At 42.2% G+C, this 20,784-nt stretch overlaps 1 protein-coding gene across 4 annotated transcripts in view; it reads right to left on the bottom strand.

Annotated features, from left to right (window-relative positions):
• The window catches only part of SGSM1 (small G protein signaling modulator 1), a 231,719-nt gene that overhangs the window by 107,842 nt on the left and 103,093 nt on the right, over positions 1–20,784 (bottom strand). For all 4 annotated transcript variants that reach the window (XR_004540413.1, XM_033955889.1, XM_033955890.1 and 1 more), the window contains 4 exons: positions 7,646–7,808; positions 6,359–6,511; positions 5,174–5,241; positions 4,070–4,215 (listed from right to left, as the gene is read on the bottom strand). Coding sequence is in view for 3 of the 4 variants with exons in the window: in XM_033955889.1 (XP_033811780.1) it covers positions 4,070–4,215; positions 5,174–5,241; positions 6,359–6,511; positions 7,646–7,808 (530 nt within the window). In the remaining variant the exon portion in view is untranslated. The remainder of the gene's footprint in view (positions 1–4,069; positions 4,216–5,173; positions 5,242–6,358; positions 6,512–7,645; positions 7,809–20,784) is intronic.

Genomic DNA, 20,784 nt, shown 5'->3' with positions numbered 1-20,784 from the left:
AAGGCTACCTACAGCCCGTACCGGGCCCCACTCTCTGATCTGGCCCGCCCCCTTCAGACATAACTTCCTGTGTTCAGAAAGGCAGGCTGGGTCAGAGGGAAAGGCCTGGTGCAGGCCGCAGGATCTTTATAGTGGGTTGTATTAGATACAAAGTGTTGTTCAACAGAAAAGATGTTTCAGTAAAATTCTGACCCGAAGATGCAACAAAAAATTTGGTCTTCTCTGGGTTTAATGGAAGTAATGAAAGGAAAACCCGGATGTCTCAATCTGTCCTCCTTTTTCTGGAGCCATATGGCAAACCTAATCGTTGCAGCAGTGATTTTTCTAGAGACATTTCTTTGCAGTTTAGACATCTCTTTTCAATATGGGCTAATCAGATTTTCACCCGTGTAGGTCTTCCTTTTGAAAATGTGCTTGCAGTCTTCATGGAAGTATAAACGTTGCCTCGGCAGTGCACCCTGGTCATTCGCTGCAGTTGGTTGCTTTTTATTGCATTTCTCATACCGATGCATAAAAAAAGCTGTTCTTTCCTGTTCACAAACTGAGCAATAATGTGAAATATAGGAGGCTGGCTGGTTGTGCTTTCCTATCAAGCAGACCTCATAAATAAATTTTACAGAACATTTGCTCTAACATTTTATACAAAATTAATTTCCCTTGAAGAACATGGAAGTTAGTAACGGCAAACATCGGAGGTTTGTAAAGAAATAAAATGATTTATCTAGCCAGGAGAGGAGCAATTACATATAAATTTCAGGCACTCGCAGTAAATTATTGATCATACACACACAGAATGTCAACTCTTGGAACCAAACTCTTGGTTATGCAGTGAGAAAAGCAGCCATTTTAAGTTCTTGTTTGTTAAAAGAAAAAAAATCCAGAACCATCAGCTGAAGTGCTCAAAAAATCAGTAGGAACTTTTATAGGAAAATGTGGGCATTTTGTTTTACAAGGCACCAAACCAAGATATAAAGGGTATAGGGCCTGATTCTGCAAAGAGCACCAAAAAAAAAAAATTGGAGCCAACTAGAACAGTACTTAAAGTGATTCTATAAAAGGCACATACCATATACAGAATCGCGCTTAATGGCCATACACATCACTAATATTTAGGCGCACCTTTTAGGCCAAGAAAAACCAGGCCTAAACACCTGGGCCTAAGTTCTGTGCAGACCATGTGCATTCCATATTGATGCACTTAACTTTTAGGAATGCCTAGAATACGCCTATGCTCCTCCCCTGGTCATACCTCATTTTGAGATTCATGCAATGGAAGTGAGGTGCACCACTTTATAGGATGACCACCTTAATTTGTCTTTATACTTAGGAAGAAGAATTAATCACAATCTCAAGTACAGTGGTACCTTGGATTACGAGTATAATCCGTTCCAGGAGCATGCTCGTAATCCAAAATGCTCGTTTATCAAAGCGAGTTTCCCCATAGGAAATAATGGCAACTCGCTTTGATACGTTCCCACCCCCCCACCCCCCACCCCCAGGCCAGGGCGCTGCTCCCCCCGCTCGCAAAGTCCCCCCCCCCCGCGTGATCCGGCACCCCCCCCTGTGAGAACAGGCACCCCCCGCCCGACCACCTTTAACTCACCCCCCCCCCCCGTCTGGCACCGGCACGAGAACCGCACCCCCCCCCCGCTCGAATCGGCACCCCCCCTGCGAGAACAGGAACCTCCCACCCAACCAACTTTAACTCACCCCCCCTTTGGCACCGGCACGCAGCCCACAAGTGCCGGTGCCGATTGAAGATCTTCTTCTTCCCAGTCTCTGCCGGCTTTGAGCATGCATCTGCGCATGCTCAAAGCCGGCAGAGACTGGGAAGATCTTCAAGCGGCAGCGGCACCGGCACTTGTGGGCTTTGTGCCGGTGCCAAAGGGGGGGGGGGAGTTAAAGTTGGTCGGGCAGGGGGGTTCCTGTTCTCGCGGAGGGGGTGTCGATTTGAGCGGGAGGGGGCCCTTTGCGAGCGGGGGGGAGCGATGCCGGTTATCGGGGGGTGCTCGCAAATCAAGTCAACACTCGGTTTGCGAGACACGTTTTGCGAGAATGTTTTGCTCGTCTTGCAAGACACTCGCAAACCGAGGTTTGACTGTAGTAGAGTTTCTCCTTCAATAGCATATATTAAATTCTTAGGGCACTAATTTTTCAAAGGAATTCACAAAAGACCTCAGCGGCTACTCTCAAACACATTATTAATTTGCTTAGAGATTAACACAGCCAACCTCTTCATCGATCTTAGCGATGTTTAGAAATTATTTTACCAGCAATTCAATTTTACTTTAAACTTTATACTTTATATTTTAACAATTTTTCACCAATAGTACTCATCCTATAAATTAGACTTCGGGGCTCTGACATGATCACATTTCGCATCTTACTTTGGGCTAGATTCACAAAGCAAACCGATCGTGTACCGATCGGTTTGCGACCAGATTTCCCTCCTGCACTATTCACTAACCTCTCCTGTGATCCGCTTCGAATCCGTGCATGCAAATGAGGTGAAATGCATGCAAAGTAGGCAGGGACGCGATTCACATCACAAATTTCATGATCCGACTTGGCTGGCCAATCAACTGAAGAAGCAACTGCTAGGGACCAGTCGAAAACGTCTTTCCAACTCTGGAAGCTCTGCTTGCTGCCCTGCTCCGATCGTCGCTCTGAATGCTGCCCTGCTCTGCCCCACAAGCCCGTGGTTTTTTAACCCACAGGCTTTAAGTGGGTTAAAACCAGGGGCTCAGTTAAAAAAAATAAAATATAAATCTATGCCGAGCCCGGCTTTCTCTGCCAGTACACCAGTTTCTCATTAAAAAAGACCCCCCCCCCCCCAAAAAAAAAAAACAACAAACAAACAAACTCAGCCGGCCCAGAGGTCCAGTGCATGCGCAGACCATCACAGATGGTCTGCACATGTGCTGGGATCGCTATAGAGCGATCCGGGCAGGCAGATGGGGGCATTCCTCCGATCGCCCCCATCTGCATATTGGCGTTTAGAGAATTCATTGGACCTGCCCGGATCGGGCCCGATCGGGCAGGTTTGTGAATCTAGCCCTTTGTCAAGAAGCTTCCCCTTAGAGATCGCCACTTTCACACTTTTTTTGGGTGCGCACATCAAGCTGTGTGTGTAATGTCTAATTAGTGACAATTAATGTAAGTTATGAGATGTTAATTGCCAATTACTGGTTCCAGTTGGTTGGTCTGTCTTGTTAAACAATTGTGTGCACAAATTGGCTATTTGCACTGATTTATATGCACAACTTATGGTGCTATATATAGAATTTTTTTTTGGGGGGGGACAGTCCTCATTCAAAAATAGGTCACCTAAAGTTAGGTGCTAATTGCATAGAGTTATAAAATATTACCACCTTTGTGCATGACTTACAGTTACATACGTAAGTGCTAATCACATACTCAGTGGTATTCGATAACTTACATATACAACTGTCTTTGCATGTAAATGCCAAGGGGGCAATCACTTGAGGAGGAGCATGAGTAGGGTGTGGGCGTGTCCAACATTTACATGTGTAACTTGTAGAATACTGTAAGTTACGTGCTAAAGTGCAGCATTTTGGAGCACGCATTTATGCTCGCAATTCCCACGGTGAACCCAAATGTAGATATCAACATGCTAGTATTCTATAAGAGTATGCATGCAAGTGTTTTTATAGACTAGACTTGCAGCCCATATAACCTGGATGCTTAACTTATAGCATCCAGTGATAAAATTGCCCACATGGGTTTTAGTCACATTCTCCAACCCCCTTCTTCTCTGTTGGCAATGAGAGCTGCATGAAGATGGCAGCAGTGGGTGGGATCATTTTATATCCTCTACAAATACACCTTAACCTGCTGTTATCGCTGGTCCATCACTTTCCCTCAGCCATAGCTATGAGCTGCAAAGGGGAGATGAACCCAAGAACATTCTCGGTGGAGACGGAACAGTTTCCCTGCGCCGAAAAAGGGGTTTCCTGGGCTGCGCATGGTTGGAGGTGTCAAATGAATACCTTCCCACGCTCATTTTTTAATGGAAGACAAAACTTGACATACTAAGTATAAGACTCACACACAGAGCGGGCCGCTTGGTAGGAGAGTCCTGACGGCAGTGAGAACTATGAATACGATGCCTCTGGACAAGCTCATCGGCTGATGGGTCCGTCCAGAAGTGATCAGCTGTCTTCATCTTTGTGTATTCGAGTGCACAAGGCCCCACTAGTATTAAATAAATACATATAAATATATATGTAGTAGTCTGAATTACAATGAACAGTGATTAGAAAAACAAGATAATTCCAAAATTTTGTCATCAAGGTGCGGAGAAAAACTCAGGGTCTGATCCAGTCTGTCCATTAGTTATACTCATTAAAAATACATGATTAAATTAACTTGTCTCTTCCTTGATATTTCTGGGTCATAGACTGTTAAGTCCACCCGGTATTGTCCAAGGTTGCCGTCCAAGCTCTCTCCAGCCCATCCAACCATCCTGTTTGCAGGATATCTACCATAAAGTCTGGCCAGTAACAGCCTCATGTTCCAAGTTAGTGGAGTTCCCATTGATGCCCTTCCCAACCCAATCCTACACCATTCCATTTTTCTGTGGGCCATTCTTGCTCTGGTTTGTTTTTGATGTTATCATCTCATCTGGCTCCTTAAGGTAAACACAGCACCTAAGAAATATGGGCATGCAAAAGGCAGGTTTTATGAATGCCAGAAGAGGCAAAATGATGATATCTTCGTCTATGCTACAAGTACACAGAGGATCTCTAATCAGAAAACAATGGGTATATTATTGAAGAACTAAGGCCAGTACTGGGCAGACTTGCACGGTCTGTGTCCCGTATATATGGCCATTCAGTTGAGGATGGGTGGAGAGGGCTTCAACGACTGGGATGGTTGAGATGGACTGGAGTGAGCTTTGACGGAGATTCCAGTAGATGGAACCTAAGAACAGTACTGGGCAAAGCTCTGGGTTTCTGGCCCAGAAATATCTAAGAAAAAGGACAATTTAAATTAAGTAATTAATTTATAGAGCAAGTATGGTTGGGCAGACAGGATGGACCATTCGGATCTTTATCTACCGTCATTTACTATGTTACTGTTTGTTATATAATATTTACATTTTATGCACGTATGTGCCGTATTTAAAGCTGCCAGACAAACAGTAATATACCTAATAATGAGGCCAGTATTGGTCCATCTACCGGGTCCATCAAAAGGGCATCTTTCTCATAGTATTTGCTAGGAGAAGAGTTTGGTAAAGAGATATAAATTTTCACAAAAGACATTAATGGTACATAATATCTCCTTTATTAAACAAGCATTAAATACAAACATTTCTGACAGGTCTATATACTAAATAAATATCAATGTCTACATCAGGAGTCCAGCACATGGGACCCACGTCTGCATGGTCAGTCTCAATCGCTGATCACAATACCAGGAAAACTATCAAGATGCTGAGTAAGGGGCAGACATATTGGTCTTGGAGTAAAGAGGCAGCATGCTTTTTTATGACCAGCATTATAGGTGTAAAGAATGGTGCCACTTCTGTTTCATAGGCCTCACCTAGGCTTCTTCGTTGTCTAAATGACCACTGCTTGCACATCCCATCCCCAAGAAATCCTATGCTTGAATCAACCAGAAATGGACACTCTACTGCACTGCCCCATCCTTAAGGAATGCCCTCCCTCCCCATCATATCCTACATTTAACATTGCCCTTAAAATGTATTTATTCCAGAAGGCATTTGGAGATATAGCAGCTAACGGCAGTGAGGCACTGTAGATTCACTGACCCACTAAACTTTATATACCTGTTTGCAGTGGTATAGTAAGTGTGTGCAAGGGGGGGGGAGGTCCACACTGGGTGCAGCCTTGGTGTAGGCACCTGTCCTCCTCTCCATCAGCCCCGCTCCTTCCCCCCCCCACCCACTACATCTGAATATCGCTTCCCTTCCTCCATACCCGTGTCAGCTCTTCCTCCAACGTCACTTTCTGGACGTGACGTCTGAGAAAGAGCCAATGCTGGCGTGACAGCACGTTGGGGGTTGCTGCCCGCGCCAGGAACATCACAGAGGTACGAGGGAAGGGAAGTATTGTGCACATGGCAGGAGGGGGAAAGGAAGGAGCATGTGGAAGTGTGGAGGGAGGGGGGGTGCCTCTCACCCTTGCCACGTCACTGTCCGTTTGTAAGTTTCTCCTCTTTGTTGTAGCTTTATATTGTGTGAATGGTTGTTTTCTTGATTTACAATAGCCATTGTTTTATTTAATTTCAAGATATTTGTTATTTTTATGATGTTTGCAGGAAGAGCAGCATATGAGGCATTACATTTTAAATAAACCCTAATCTCACCTACCTGCTATTTTCTACTAGGTAATGCACAATTTTGTCTAAAACTTTTTCAATGAGGGCAGTGCGGATCCATAAATGTTTGACGGCCTGCGGAGACAGGTTGGGAAGCTTCTGCAGTTTGCGCACATTCTCCCGAACATCCTGCATCTGGTTTCGTCTAGAGGAAAAAAAACCCAAAAAACCCCAAACAAAAAAGTATCACAAGAGTCACAGGAAATGATGCACTTCTCAAGGCACATGCGCTGAACGGTCACATGCTTTTCATGAGGTCAAACTTCACTTAAGGATGGGAAACTGTGATAAAATTCTTTGTAGACAGAACATTTTAACCACACCCAGCAATACTTGGTTTTCTTTTATTAACTTAATATTCTGCGGCAGCATCAAAATTCATAATGCCCTGAAAGAATCACTAATTAAACACCTAAAAAACGAAAACCTATATATAAGAATAACACTCTTTGTCCACTCGTTAGCACGGGACTGCTCCTGGAGACTCCACAGCTAGCTGGTTAGCCATTCGTTGTAAATAAGTTTAGAGGTCAATATTTTCAGTGTGGTTTAACCAGGCAGGAGAGGATCACCGAGCACTGTTACCTCTAAGCTGAGTGAGAGTCTTCCACCTAGAGTCCTTTCAGTGGGGGGTGCTGTTTCACTATTACATTTTCAGCAATGAGCATCAGTCAAGCTCTGCAGAACTCCAGGGTACCCTCTTGTCCCTAATAACTGATTAACACAATAGTAAAGCACCGCCATCTACTGGCAGCAATGCGACTGGAGGACTCCCCCTCAGAGAGAGAACAGTGCCACTGAGTATCAGCAGTACACAACTAACTCCTGGTGGTCCACCCCAGACCCAGATATTCAATGCCAGTATCTTTATAGAGACCGAGAGTGAAATCCAGGTCTAATTCACCTGGCAGCAGCCAGCATTTAAAAATATTGATCTCCCTTGGCTGAATATTACCCCCTGAATGACTAACAGATTATTCTCGCCAAAAACTCAGAAATTCATTGGCCTCTTTACATTTTAAAAACACTGACAAGGCAGTTTGATTACAGTTTACTTTATATCTATTTAACTTAAAATCAAGGCCAAGCTGACCAGGAAGAAACCTGGAATTTATTGGGGAGGAGGAGGGTACAGATTCTAATTTTCTTAATATTGCGCCCAAAAGGTTGGAAAATAATTTTCCCTATGAGGCATTTTGAAAGCAGACAGCTGGAGCACAGGAGTCAGCTGCAACACAGCGCCACAGATGCACAGAGAACAAAGCGCCACCCCGCTTACTTGTTCTCCAGCAGCTGTTCTAAGTCTTGGACCTTCTTACACAGCTCTTCGGCCAGAGGAAAGCTTTTTCCCACCTTCATAAACAGGGCTGCTATTTTATTGCTGCGTAGGAATCCCGCAGCCCTTCGCTTCAAACTGTGCAATACGCAGGCTTCTACGGCAGCTGCAATAGCAAACAATAATTTAGCCCTGTTACGTCCAAGTCATCTGTTACAAAGGCAAAACACTTTTGCTCATTCTGCATCATCACAAAATGCATCGCTCTCAACCTGACGAGCGGCCATAGAGATGTTTGACGCAGTTGGTACAGTGGGGGCAAGCGACTACAATTAACAGGATGATGGCCACTGAAACCTAGCGAGACCAAAGACTGCATTAGGAAGGAGAACATATGAAGGTCTCACTCTTGTATGCAAGGAAACCTGAGAAGTCTGAAATTATTTGCTAGGTTCTAATAATAGAGTTCAAACCCTAGAAAATATATTATTTGCTGTATATGATTTAATTAAACTCGCGTAATAACCCTTCATGTTTTGTTTTTTTTAGTATATTTATTAGCAATTGCAAAAGGAACATACAACCAAAAGGGAAGCAGATAGAATCAGTGTAAAACAGTCAAGTAACTCAACAAGAGAAAGAACATGCAATACACCCGTGAATTCACGGTTCATGGACTCAGTAATTCGTAGTTTTTTCTGACCGCCTCTTCTGGGACCCCGAAGTGCGCATCCTCTGACCCCCCTGATCTGCAAGTACCACCGCCCGCATCGTCACTAGCAGCACCCGCCGGCGCCTCTGCAGCCCTCTCCCGCCTCTGTTCCCGCTCCTAAACCGCATCCAATATTTGTGGTTTTTCGAAGTTCACGGGTGCTCCGGGAACGCAACACCCGCGAACTTCAGGGGAGTACTGTATACAACAAATTTTTTTTGGTGGACCATGGTTGCTTTCAAGAATATGCTTCCAGCAAACTGTGCTGTCATCGTATTCAAAATTCTGTTTTTTGTAAATGTTTAAAATCACATTCCATTTAATTTGTAACCTTTTCTCCTTCCTACATTTCAAAATGTAGGCTCACCTACTGAAATTATGACTTCTTTACAGAGGATACCCAAGACTTGTCGTCATAAAAGCTTACCTTCAAGCACGATTTGCTCAATGCAATCTTCTCCTTAATTACAATGGAAAGAATATTCTGATTGTATGACATGCATTCTTCCATACTCCCTCCTATCCTCCACAGTGGCATCAATTTTACATTGTCATTGCATGTGCTTAATCTTCTGAATGTTACCATGGAGACTTTAGTTGAGGTTGGAATATTGGTGAACATCTATATTCACATCGAGAACACGAACATTCAGTTAAATACGATGGGATGCCATGGTAAATGTAGCTCACGTCAATGGTATGACCTTGAATTTGAAACATCCGTCAAACAATAGAATTATACCTGCGGTAACATGGAAATGTTGCTAGTTTTGGGGGTTTTGCCAGGTACTAGTGACCTGGATTGGCCACCATGAGGACAGGCTACAGGTATAAATGGACCATTGGTTTGACCCAGTAAGGCTACTCTTATGTTCTTTGTAAGGATTGTACTTCTGAATATGTGATTTATGCTATTTTTTTGCCCATGTGAGAACATGTAAGTGGGCAGAATCACAGGATCGGGTTAGGAGCATAAATCTAACATAAAGAATCAATACCTTACCACTCCTTTGGTCTCTCACTGGCTGCAGAATCATTTGATATCCAATTAAAAATGGAGAGTTATTGATATGATTTCAAGTGGATGAGAGGGAGGGAACTACGAGACTTAAATTACCAAGAGCAAAAATGGATTTATGAATTCGACACATTGACTCCAGTAGGGCTGAAGAAAAAATTGAATTTGGCAACCCTTGTTTGATTCTATTGGCTGGGCTGGGTCACGTGTAGCTATATAATGGCATCAACATTTTTGATAGAAGATGGATGTTGGAAGCCCGAGTCATGAACTATTTTAAGTGCTAAAAATTATGGATTGATATGAAGAGCAAAGTATATCGACCCTAAATTGAAATTTATTTTCTTCAGATGAGCAAAACATACCCCCTCTTTTACTAAGGTGCGCTAACCGATTAGCACGCGCCAAACGCTAACGTGTCCATAGACTAACATGTGCGCGTTAGCGTGCACTAAATCAATTAGCGCATGCTAATCGGTTAGCGCACCTTAGTAAAAGAGGGCCATAGTCCTATGTTGCATGCTCATATAGAATCTGAAGATATCTGGAATAAGACTATAAAAATTTGTAAATGAAGGAGAAAAGATCAAAAATTAAATGGAATATTAATTTATAAATTTACAAAAAAAAAAACACAACCAGATCAATGAGGAATTTGGCACTTTATGGCAATGTGGTTTGTTGGAAGCTTATTCTTGAAAGCAGTCCTATTCTGATCGTCCATAAAAAGATTATAGTAGTTGTATAATTTAATTTAATGTGGCATCTTATATACCGCTAAATCTCCCAAAGGATTCGAAATTGATTTAAGTAATGGTCAAAAATCTAATTAAGTATTTTGAATTTCCCTCTCTGTCCCAACAGGCTCACAAACTAACTATAAATAAATATATAATTTTTATAAATAAATATAATATATATAAATAATAAATATATTATATATATATATATATATATATATATATATATATATAAAATATATAATATATAAATATAATTTTTATAAATATATATAAATATAATTTTTATAAATATATATAAATTTAATATTTATAAATAAATATAAATAACTATAAATAATTACTTACATTTACCTATATAAAGAGAAGGAAGAGGGAAAAGATAATATAATAAATTCAATACTATAGGTATGTAAAAGGCACAACAGAAAGGAAAACTTAAGAACCCCAAAGAAAAATCCTAAAAATAAAAGCAGGAAAAAATATCAAAATTAAACAAACCCAAACAAGCAAAAATAAAATAAAAAATGAACCCCATTCATTTTCACTACCCTTGGTCTCAGTCAGCTTCTAACTCAATGTCCCCAATCGTGCCAGGCCAGCCCTGGCTGGTACCACAAAAGCAACTCTTCCCCTTTAATTTCCCTGCTCCTAAAAGGCTGGAACCAAATACTGCAGCCCTGTCAGCCCGCTCTGAGATAGCAGAACGAAGAGAGGTGGACCGTCCCTCCCTTGGGACTCCAGGAGTAGTTGTGAGCTGGGAGCTGGATGCAAACGGAGGCTGAAAGCTGGGTGTAAGCGGCATTCTCCATGCCATTAGGGTTATTATGTGAAGTGATATTGACACCAGCTTGTTAGGACATCATTGTATGATTTAATTAAAATCATATGTCCCCCACTTTAGCCTCCAGGGCCATTCAAGGAGACTTACAACCTAATTTTAAAAAATAAAAATCACATAACCCTTCTATGTGCATTTACAAAATTAGCAGGGATATAAAAAGGATTGAATAATTTCCTAAAAGAAAAGGCCATAAGCCATTTTTAAAGAGGATCCTGGGAAATGTCGCTACTTTTTTCTAGGATAAGCAGCATAAAGGTACAAACCCTGGTCTACATTTCTGGCAGCTATCTTTACTAATCTAATCTAATCCTTAGGTTTGTATACCACATCATCTCCATGTTCGTAGAGCTCGACGCGGTTTACAGTAGGAGAAATAGGAAGGAACTACAACAGAGGGTTAGAGGTAGAAGTGTGAAGAAAATTTAGAGGACTTGGGATGCCAAGATATAAGAGTTTCCTTGATTCCTAAATTGGAGGGAGACTTACATTTTTTGAGAAAAGCCAGGTTTTCAGATGTTTGCAGAAAACTTGGAGAGAGCTCAAGTTCCGAAGAGGGGAGGTAAGGTTGTTCCAGAGCTCAGTGATTTTGAAGTGGAGGGAGGTCCCTAGCTTTCCTGTGTGGGAAATGCCTTTACTGGAGGCACGATTCTGCCTATGGTGCCATTGCGTGATTGAAACATGATCGGTGGCCACCGATATCAGTGCCGTATAGAGAGAATCTGGGCCAAAATCCGTTTTACTCTTTTGGGATTCTGCCAGGTAGTTGTGACCTAGGTTGGCCACTGTTGGAAATAGGATACTGGACTTGATGGACCTACGGCCTGTCCCAGTATGGCAATCAGTGGCGCAGTAAGGGGGGGAGGGGCAGTCCTCCCCAGGCAGTCTTCCTAAGGGTGCAGCACCCCTCCTCCTCTCTGCACACCCCCCAGCGTGCCCCTTGCCTTTCCCCGTACTTTTTTTTTTTAACTTCCCTAACGCCAGGTTGCTGCCTGTATCTGCATCGGTGCTCTCTCCGATGTCACTTCCAGGACCTGTGTCTAGGAAATGACATCAAAGGGGAAGCAGACACTGACATAGGAAAGCTGCTCATGCCAGAGAGGTTAAAAAGGTACAGGGAAAGGGAAGGAGGGCAGGTGCGCGGGAGGGATATCACCGCCCCAGGTGCCGCTCAAACTACATCACTGATGGCAATGCTTTTGTTCTTATGTTTTTTGTATTCATCTTCTTCAGAGTGGGCCTTCCACAGCATCCTATAAACCACTCTGTTATTGTCTAAGGAAAGGCAGTACAGTAAAACCTTGATTTGCGAGCATAATTCGTTCCAGAGGCATGCTTGTAATCCAAATCACTTGTATATCAAAGCGAATTTCCCCATAAGAAATAATGGAATCTCAAACGATTCATTCCACAGCCCAAAAACTTTAATACAAAATACTATATGTACTTGTATTGTAAGACCTCGCTCGTTTAGAACAGTCACTACACTCTTACAGCATCAGACAGAGACGAACCATCGGCTCAGTTGTGATGACGTGACGCACGTATACTATACATGTACTTGTATTACAAACAGTCCCATCCCCATCGGCTCAATTGTGATTTGATGTGTGTACACTGTATGTACTCGTATTGCAAGACGCTGCTTGTGTATCAAGTTAAAATTTAATAAAATGTTTTGCTTGTCTTGCAAAACACTTGCAAACCAAGTTACTTGCAATCCAAGGTTTTACTGTATATTAAATAAAATTAAACCATCCTAATATACCGATTCCATACAGCATTGCTCAAGTTTTGCGATCTCAGACAACTGGTTATTTATTGCTCTCCTCTAGTGCATGCCCATGTTAAGTCTGCTGAGAACTCGGCTTTTTATATCCCCGTTCCTTTATTGTGGAATTCATTATCGCTCAGCTGCCAGGTTCAGAGATGGCCTTGAGGCCTATTTTTTTTGGTTCAAGTTTTTTGATATGGAACCAATACTGTTCTAAGCTGCTGGAGTAGCTGTCTTTGGCTCCTGCTCTGTTGTTCTCTCCGCTCTACTTCCTTTTATAACTTTTAAAATGTTTTGTTCGCTAAAACCAATCTGCTGTGCCCACAAAGAGCCATATATAAAGAGCTACAACAAGCAATCAACAGTATACCCTAGCCATCACCCAAAGAAACTCAACTACAATCATCAAACCAACTGACCAAACTATAGAACCCCTCAGACAAGCAGTCGGTTCACCTGCTTTCTGAAACACAAAAATTCTGCCGAATAGTCAACCTGATTCGGATTTTTTATTATTATTATTTTATTTATAGTTTAAACTATAAACTCACAAGCATCCACTTGTCAAAGAAATACTGAGATCAAGAAAAAATACAATACATATAATGAAGCATTTCAATACTCTTCATTAGACCACAATTCCGTGGGAAGGAGAAATAGAGATAAGGAAATCTCCTTAGGAGAACTTTACAGATATTAAAGAAAATTAGGCTTAACGCGTAACATCTTGTGATTTTACAAACCCTATGCATTCTGGATTAACTTCTTAGCATCTATAAAAACTCAAAGCTGATCAGGAGCAAAAAAAGACGTATTTTATCCCTACGTATCTAACCAGACATTTATAAGGGTAACTCAACAGAAAAATAGCTCCTAAATTTTTAACCTCTTGTCTGATAAGTCAAAAAAAAACTTCCTACGTTCTTGAGTCGTCTTCGTCACGTCAGGGAAAACCCAGACTCTTTGCCCGTAGAACAAAGTTTGTGAAGAACGAAAATACATACACATAACAGCATTCAGATCTTGCGCGAATACAAATGAGACAAGCAATGTGGAACGAGACTCGATCTCTACTAACGGATTTTCAAGCAAATCAGACAAATTATTCAAATCCATTCAGATTTATTGGGAGCTTATTTGAAAAGTGATGGTGTTCCTCAGCAAAATCACTCAGTGGTACTTCAATATCAAAATCCCTTCCGGGTTACAAACACTGTTCCCTCTAAGCAGAGCAGGAGTACTCCAACCGCATTGCTACCTGTGCAGAGTGGTGTTTCAATATCGCATTTTCAATCGCTAGGGACAGGCAGGTTCCCTGGAGTCCTACTGAGCTTGCCTGCCCCTCATTAATGGAAATGTGATAGTGAAACAGCACCCCCCACTGGCAGGAATGTAGTTGGAGGACTTCCGCTCAACTCAGAGGGAACAGAGGTTAGATCCACTAGTTTGGTATATGTAGTATAATAAATTTTAAATCACGATCGTGTTACTCACATACCCTATTCTATAACTGTGTAGCCATTTGCGTGATTACCTTTGGGTACCATACTGTAACTGCCAATGCACAAACATTAACAGGCTTTACAATATTTTAGCAGTTATTTGGTTACGGAATGGGGTTAGGTGAAAGGGCATTTCTAGCATTTGCAGGTAGCACTCGTCAAATACTGGGCACTAACTAGCAGCTCTGTAGTTGGCACCTACCGCCACCTAAATATGTGACGATAAGGGACAAATTCAGTATAGAATGCCTACGTTAGTTGCCCTAATTGAGGATGCCTGATGGCCTAACTTCAGAATCAGCGCTCAACTATTTTTAATTAGCGTGGTAATTGACCAGGCCAGTTTTCAGCCAGTCAAAAAGAAAATTAAAATAACCAATTAAGAGTTTGTTGCCGAACTCTTGGGATGCATAGCAACGCCTAAGTGGAGGCGCCCTCTGACGCCTACCTGAAAAGTAGGCGTGGTTAGATGCCGAGAATAGACATGGTTGACTTAGGCGTCTCTATGCTGGTAAATTAAACTAACTAATACCTAGCTTAATATACCGGATGCCTAGCAATGCCTAGATGCAGCTAGGCGAGAGACTATAAGCGGTTGATTAACATTCGCGTTGAGCGGTGCCTACAATGTAGGTACGCTTAGGTACCATTTATGAAATCTGGCCCTTCATGCTTAAACGTACGCCAACTTCAATCTTAGTATGGCACGCCACCGGGCATTTTAATACAGGATCTGTACAATGAAATGCAGGAAGAGCCTCCAAGAATTGCTGCAATAGATTTACAGCCAGCAAATGGTGATTTTCTGTATTAAGCCCCAGTAAGTACAAGAGCCAACACACTTTAGTAAAAAGGCCCCTAAATTATTTTCTGCACTCACATAGAAGAGACATGATCATCCAAAATGTGATTTAAATGGCTGGCTCGCCTACTTTAATTGAAGCTTGTGTGTGCATCCGGAGGTTTTATAAGGCATGAGGCCAAGTGACCTCAGTTGGCCGAGAACGGTAACTTGCAGGGCAAGAAATGTGAGACTATGAAAGGACTACAGTACAACTCCTATGATTTCATAACTGTGTAAATGCCACAGTACATGATTAAAGCTAATCAGGACACAATGAAATGCTTCATTTTCAAGAGAACCCCCCCCCCTAAAAGTATTAAATACCACCTGCTGTGCTGTAAGTGGCTAAACAGGGCACCACTGACCAAGCTAAGTCCAGAGGGAATCAGCTTAGACTTTCACCCCACTGTCTGGGGAAGTTTCTATGGCACTCCGAGATGTGCTCAGGTGCTAAAGGGTGTAGAGAATGTTTTTCTAACACTCGTATTTCTTTGTATAATGCAGGAGCGTTCCACGTCAGTAAACTTATATGCACTATAATCCATTCCCCACCCTTTACACTGTTGTGTTAAACATGACAGGTTACGGTAACCAAGTTTCTGCTGTACCCTTCTAAATAATGCAAGAGCAAAAAGAATATTTTTAAACCACTTATGGCTCAGGTACTCAAGCATTTTTCTCCGTCTGTCCTGGTGGGCTCACACTCTACCTAATGTACCTGGGGCGATGGGGAATTAGATGACTTATAAAGCGTATACCAAACACATGCTCAGTGAGAGAAAAAAAAAAAATCAACTCCATATCAAAAATACTCTCTTCACTGATTATCTAATGTTTTTGTACCTTATTGTGGCATAAACATAGGTGCAACAGTGCAATTGCTGAGCTAGGAGGAAAACCTCAGGTCCCTGTTCAAAGCCAGCTATTTTAAAAACTCAGCTTGCAAACCACAACGGGACTATCCTCATTGGTTAAATCCTCCACCTGCCATTTTCTTTTCAACGTTTTATGTTAGTTTAATAGCTGTTTGCAGACCCACTGTAGATCTATGCCAGCTTAAACATCGCAGCGGGTGGTTTACCGTATTAATATATTAAACCATTCATTTACTATTTAACCTAAGGGCTCCTTTTACTAAGGTGCGCTGGCGTTTTTAGCGCACGCAGGATATTACCGGCTAGAACTAACGCCAGCTCAATGCTGGCATTAAGGTCTAGCGCATGCGGGGCAACTCAGCGTGCGTTAATGCCCTAACGCAGCTTAGGAAAAGGAGACCTAAGTTTTGAAAGAATCGATGTGGGTTCAGCCCCCAAGTTAGCATTGCTTAATGAGCTGCACAATCAAAGAGGAGAAAATATACAAAAAAATATTTATTTTTTTTTTTTAAATTTCTATACCGTTTACAACTAAACGGTTAACAAGATATACATACATAATCTTAAAACATAGTAAAATAAACATACAAAGAAGTCTTAAAATTCATAGCTAATAGATACTAACATAGCTTTGCATAGAAACAGAGCTTAAAAACCAATAAAAGTTAATGACATGTCATGGATACAGATTACAATCGTTAACAGTAGGTCATAAACAGTTCATCAAAAAAGCGTACGACTAGAAGAAAGCATCAACAAATAACTGGGTTTTAAGTAATTTTCTAAACATACCTCTCTCAACAATTCCGTATCTGTCCTAGCAAAGAGTTCCAAATCTTGACTCCTGCATAGCAAAGAGTCTTTTTACCAGTATCAGCCAACTTTGGATTCAGAGTCGAAGACAGCAGAGTCAAATTCTCAGAGTACAAAGATCGTTTTGGAATATAACTAGACTAGTATTTTAGCCCGTTACATTAACGGGTGCTAGAATATATGTCTGTGTGTCTTTATTTCTGTCTCTCTCTCCCTCCCGCTGTCTGTCTCTCTCCCTGGCCCCCTTTGTCTGTCTGTCTTTCTATCTATCTGTCTCTGTCCCTGCCTCCTATGCAGCAGCATTTCTCTCCCACCACTTCCCTGTGCAGCAGCCACAGCAGCATTCCCTCCCCCTCCATTTCCCTCCCCCCAAAACACTTCCCTGTGCAGCAGCAGCATTTCCCCTACCCCCCTTTCCCTTCCCGCGGTCTGGCTGGCTCCCTTAGTCTCTTCCGCCACCCACCCTCCTGCGGTCCCGACAAACCTTCCAATTCCAGCAGCGTCTGCAGCACTCTAAACACGCTGCTTCGAGCTTTCTACTGCCCAGCAAATCGTCCGACAGGCTCCGCACCGCTGCACACATGCGCATTCCTACCTGCGGGTCCCTACAGCGCACGGAAAACAGGAGCACGCAGGTGGGATTGCACATGCACGCTTAGGGCTTTATTATATTAGATATGACATATGATGTGATTACAATATTCTCTCTATCCCTTCCTCTGTATCTTAATTTCCCTTCTTATCCTTCAGTTCAGTCTCTTTTTTTCTCTCTCTCTTATCCTCTGTATCGTCCCTCCCCGTCCCCTCCCCCACCTTTCTTTCTGGCTCCCTGGCTTCTCCATCCAGCTAGAGGGAGCAGTTTCCTCAGCAGTTGAGTTACTTGCCCAATCAGGCGCTTCTCTTTCCTCTTCTAGCCCTGTCCTCAGCCCATCCTTTCCCTGCACAGCCCGGAAACAGAGAGGCAGGGACACGGTCGATGGAGACACGGTGGCTTGCTGCCATTTTCCTTCGCGTCATCTTCCGCCGCGGCCTGCAGCCGCCGACAGCCGCCGCGGCCGACATCAGCCTCAGGGGATTCTTGCGCATGCGCACTCCTACCTAGGGCTTTATTATATTAGATATGTTATTTTTAATCAATTCTGGAATATTTCCAGTACAAAATTTGGTGACAAATCATTAAAATTTTGTACTGTATTCTAAAGGTAGCCAATGGAGTTTTTGGAGATGAGGCGAAATATGATCATATTTAGACAAACCCATTATCAATCTTGCTGCCACGTTCTGTGTAACCTGTAGTGCATTGCATCTAGCCTTTGTTATTCCAAGATAGAGGACATTGCAGTAGTCAAGTCTCGACAGGACCACAGCCTGAACTACAGTTCGAAAATCGTATGGTGCTAGCATTGGTTATAATCAATGCAACAAATGCATCTGTGCAAAACAAGCTTGAACGGTCTTGGTTACTTGCAACTTCATTGTTCGCCCAGAATCTAATCTTACACCTAAAATAGTCATGAACTCATGCACCGGGAGAACATCATCAAAAATTTTCACTTCCATAGGCCATTGAGGATCCAATTTTCCTACCAACATAATTTCATAATAACATAATTTTATCTACATTTACCCCCTCTTCTACAAAGCCGTGCTAGCGGCTGCCGCAAAGCAACAGCCCCGAAGCCCTTTAAATCTCTATGGGCTTCGGGGCTGTTATTGTGCGGCTTTGTAGAAGAGGGGGTTAGTTTCAAACCATGTTTTCTTATCCACTCCTCAATTTTACTCATATAGGAATGTTTCTGAAAAAAGTAATTACGATCTGTTAAGAGTTCAATAAAGTTGAGCGAATTGAATGATGTCACTCACTTCATAACGAGGCAGCTGTAGCCAGCAGCCATTACGGAGTCGCATTTATGTAGGAACAGCAAATGATTACAAGCTTTCATCTGTGAAACAGGGGTTTATATGTTGTTTTCTCTCTGTTTCAGTCAGTTTGATATCCTGTCCAATGCCCTGACGCAACAAAGCGAAATGTGGGCAGCCTTCGTTGGCAACAGACAACTGACTAGGAAACATCAAACGCTTAACACTGTAACGAAAGTCTGATATGAAAGCTAAAAGTCAAAAGCTAAGTACCAGCTTAGATTAAGAATTTGCAAACATTTATTAAGAACATAAAAATTGCCATCTCCGGATCAGACCCTGGGTCCATCAAGTCCGGTGATCCACACACGCGGAGGCCCCGCCAGGTGTACCCTAGCCTAGTTTTAGTTCCCATATCACCATATGCTTTTCAAGGGAGATGTGCATCTAATTTACCCTTAAATCCTAGAACGGTGGATTCTGCAATTACTTCCTCTGGGAGAGCATTCCAGGTGTCCACCACTCGCTGCGTGAAACAGAACTTCTTGATATTCGTCCTGGACCTGTCCCCCCTCAGCTTCAGTCTATGTCCTCTTGTCTGTGTCACATTGGACATTGTAAATAACTGCTTTCCCTGCTCCATTTTGTCGAATCCTTTCAGTATTTTGAAAGTCTCGATCAGATCCCCTCGAAGTCTCCTCTTCTCAAGGGAGAACAACCCCAGTCTCCTAAGTCGTTCCTCGTAGTCCAGGTTCTCCATACCTTTCACTAGCTTCGTTGCTCGTCTCTGCACCCTCTCTAGCAGTTTTATATCCTTCTTTAGGTATGGAAACCAATGCTGGACGCAGTATTCCAGGTGCGGTCTGACCATGGCTCTGTAGAGCGGTATTATAACTTCCTCTGATCTACTCGTAATTCCCTTCTTTATCATGTCTAGCATTCTATTTGCTTTCTTCGACGACGACGCACATTGTACCAACTGTTTCAGGGTCCTATCTATCAGTACATCCAGCTCCTTTTCCTGTTCGGTCTTTCCCAGAGTTACACCTGACATACTATACTTGTGATCTTTATTTTTTCTGCCTAAATGCATCACTTTGCATTTTTCCACATTAAACTTCATCTGCCATTTATCTGCCCACTTCTCCAATTGATTCAAGGCGCTCTGGAGTTCCTAATATAAACGTTGAAAAGTTAAAATGGTAGGCGGAGGATTTAACCAAAGAGGATAGTTCCGTTGTGGAGTGTAAAATAGCTGGTTTTCCTCCTAGCTCAGCAATTGTACTGTTGCACCTATGTTTATGCCACAATAAGATACAAAACATTAGATAATCGGTGAAGAGTATTTTCGATATGGATTAGTTACAAGGAGTTGCTCAAACCACTGCACCACACTCTATAATATATAACCACTACTGTAGGTGACACTGAGAATGATTCTATCATGGGTGCCTATAGAACTCAGTGCCTATAAGGGCGCCTAACTTTACGCGGACTTTTCAGGGCCTTTAAGCCAATGAAAATCAGGCCTAAATACTTGTGCCTCAGTTATATGCAGAATATATATATCTCCATATGAGGAGTCTTAATTAATTTATCTGATTTAGGCTTCTTAGGCTTACTGACCTCAGTGGTACCTCCTGTATGCCACTAAACATTTAGATCATACAGAATGTTGGTACTCATAGTCGTCATCGGCCACTAAAGTGACTTTTTAAACATTCTGTATGATCTAAAAGTTTAGTGGCATACAGGAGGTACCACTGAGGTCAGTAAGCCTAAGAAGCCTAAATCAGATAAATTAATTAAGACTCCTCGTATGGAGATATATGTATTCTGATTCTGAAAGGGGAGTTCTGAAAATTAACTGAGCTGGCTGACTTGTATTGTCAGTTATATGCAATCAGGTATATTCTAAAAAATGTTTAGGGATGCCCATGATCCGCTCATGCTCCTCCCCTGGCCACACCCCCTTTTGAGATTCACACACTAGAATATACATGCACCACTTTATAGAATGTGCTTAGAAAGTTGTGCATGTAAATTCTAATTAGTGTCAAATAGCATCAATTACTACTTGTTGATTGTCAAATTATTAGTGCTGATTGACTTATCAAACAATTAAGTTATGCATGCAAATTTGCAATGCGCGGAGATTTGCAT

This window comes from Geotrypetes seraphini, chromosome 8, assembly GCF_902459505.1.
Source record: "Geotrypetes seraphini chromosome 8, aGeoSer1.1, whole genome shotgun sequence".
Classification (NCBI taxonomy): domain Eukaryota; kingdom Metazoa; phylum Chordata; class Amphibia; order Gymnophiona; family Dermophiidae; genus Geotrypetes; species Geotrypetes seraphini.
Note: the sequence above shows the minus strand (reverse complement) of the source record. Positions and strands in the feature narration are given on the sequence as shown.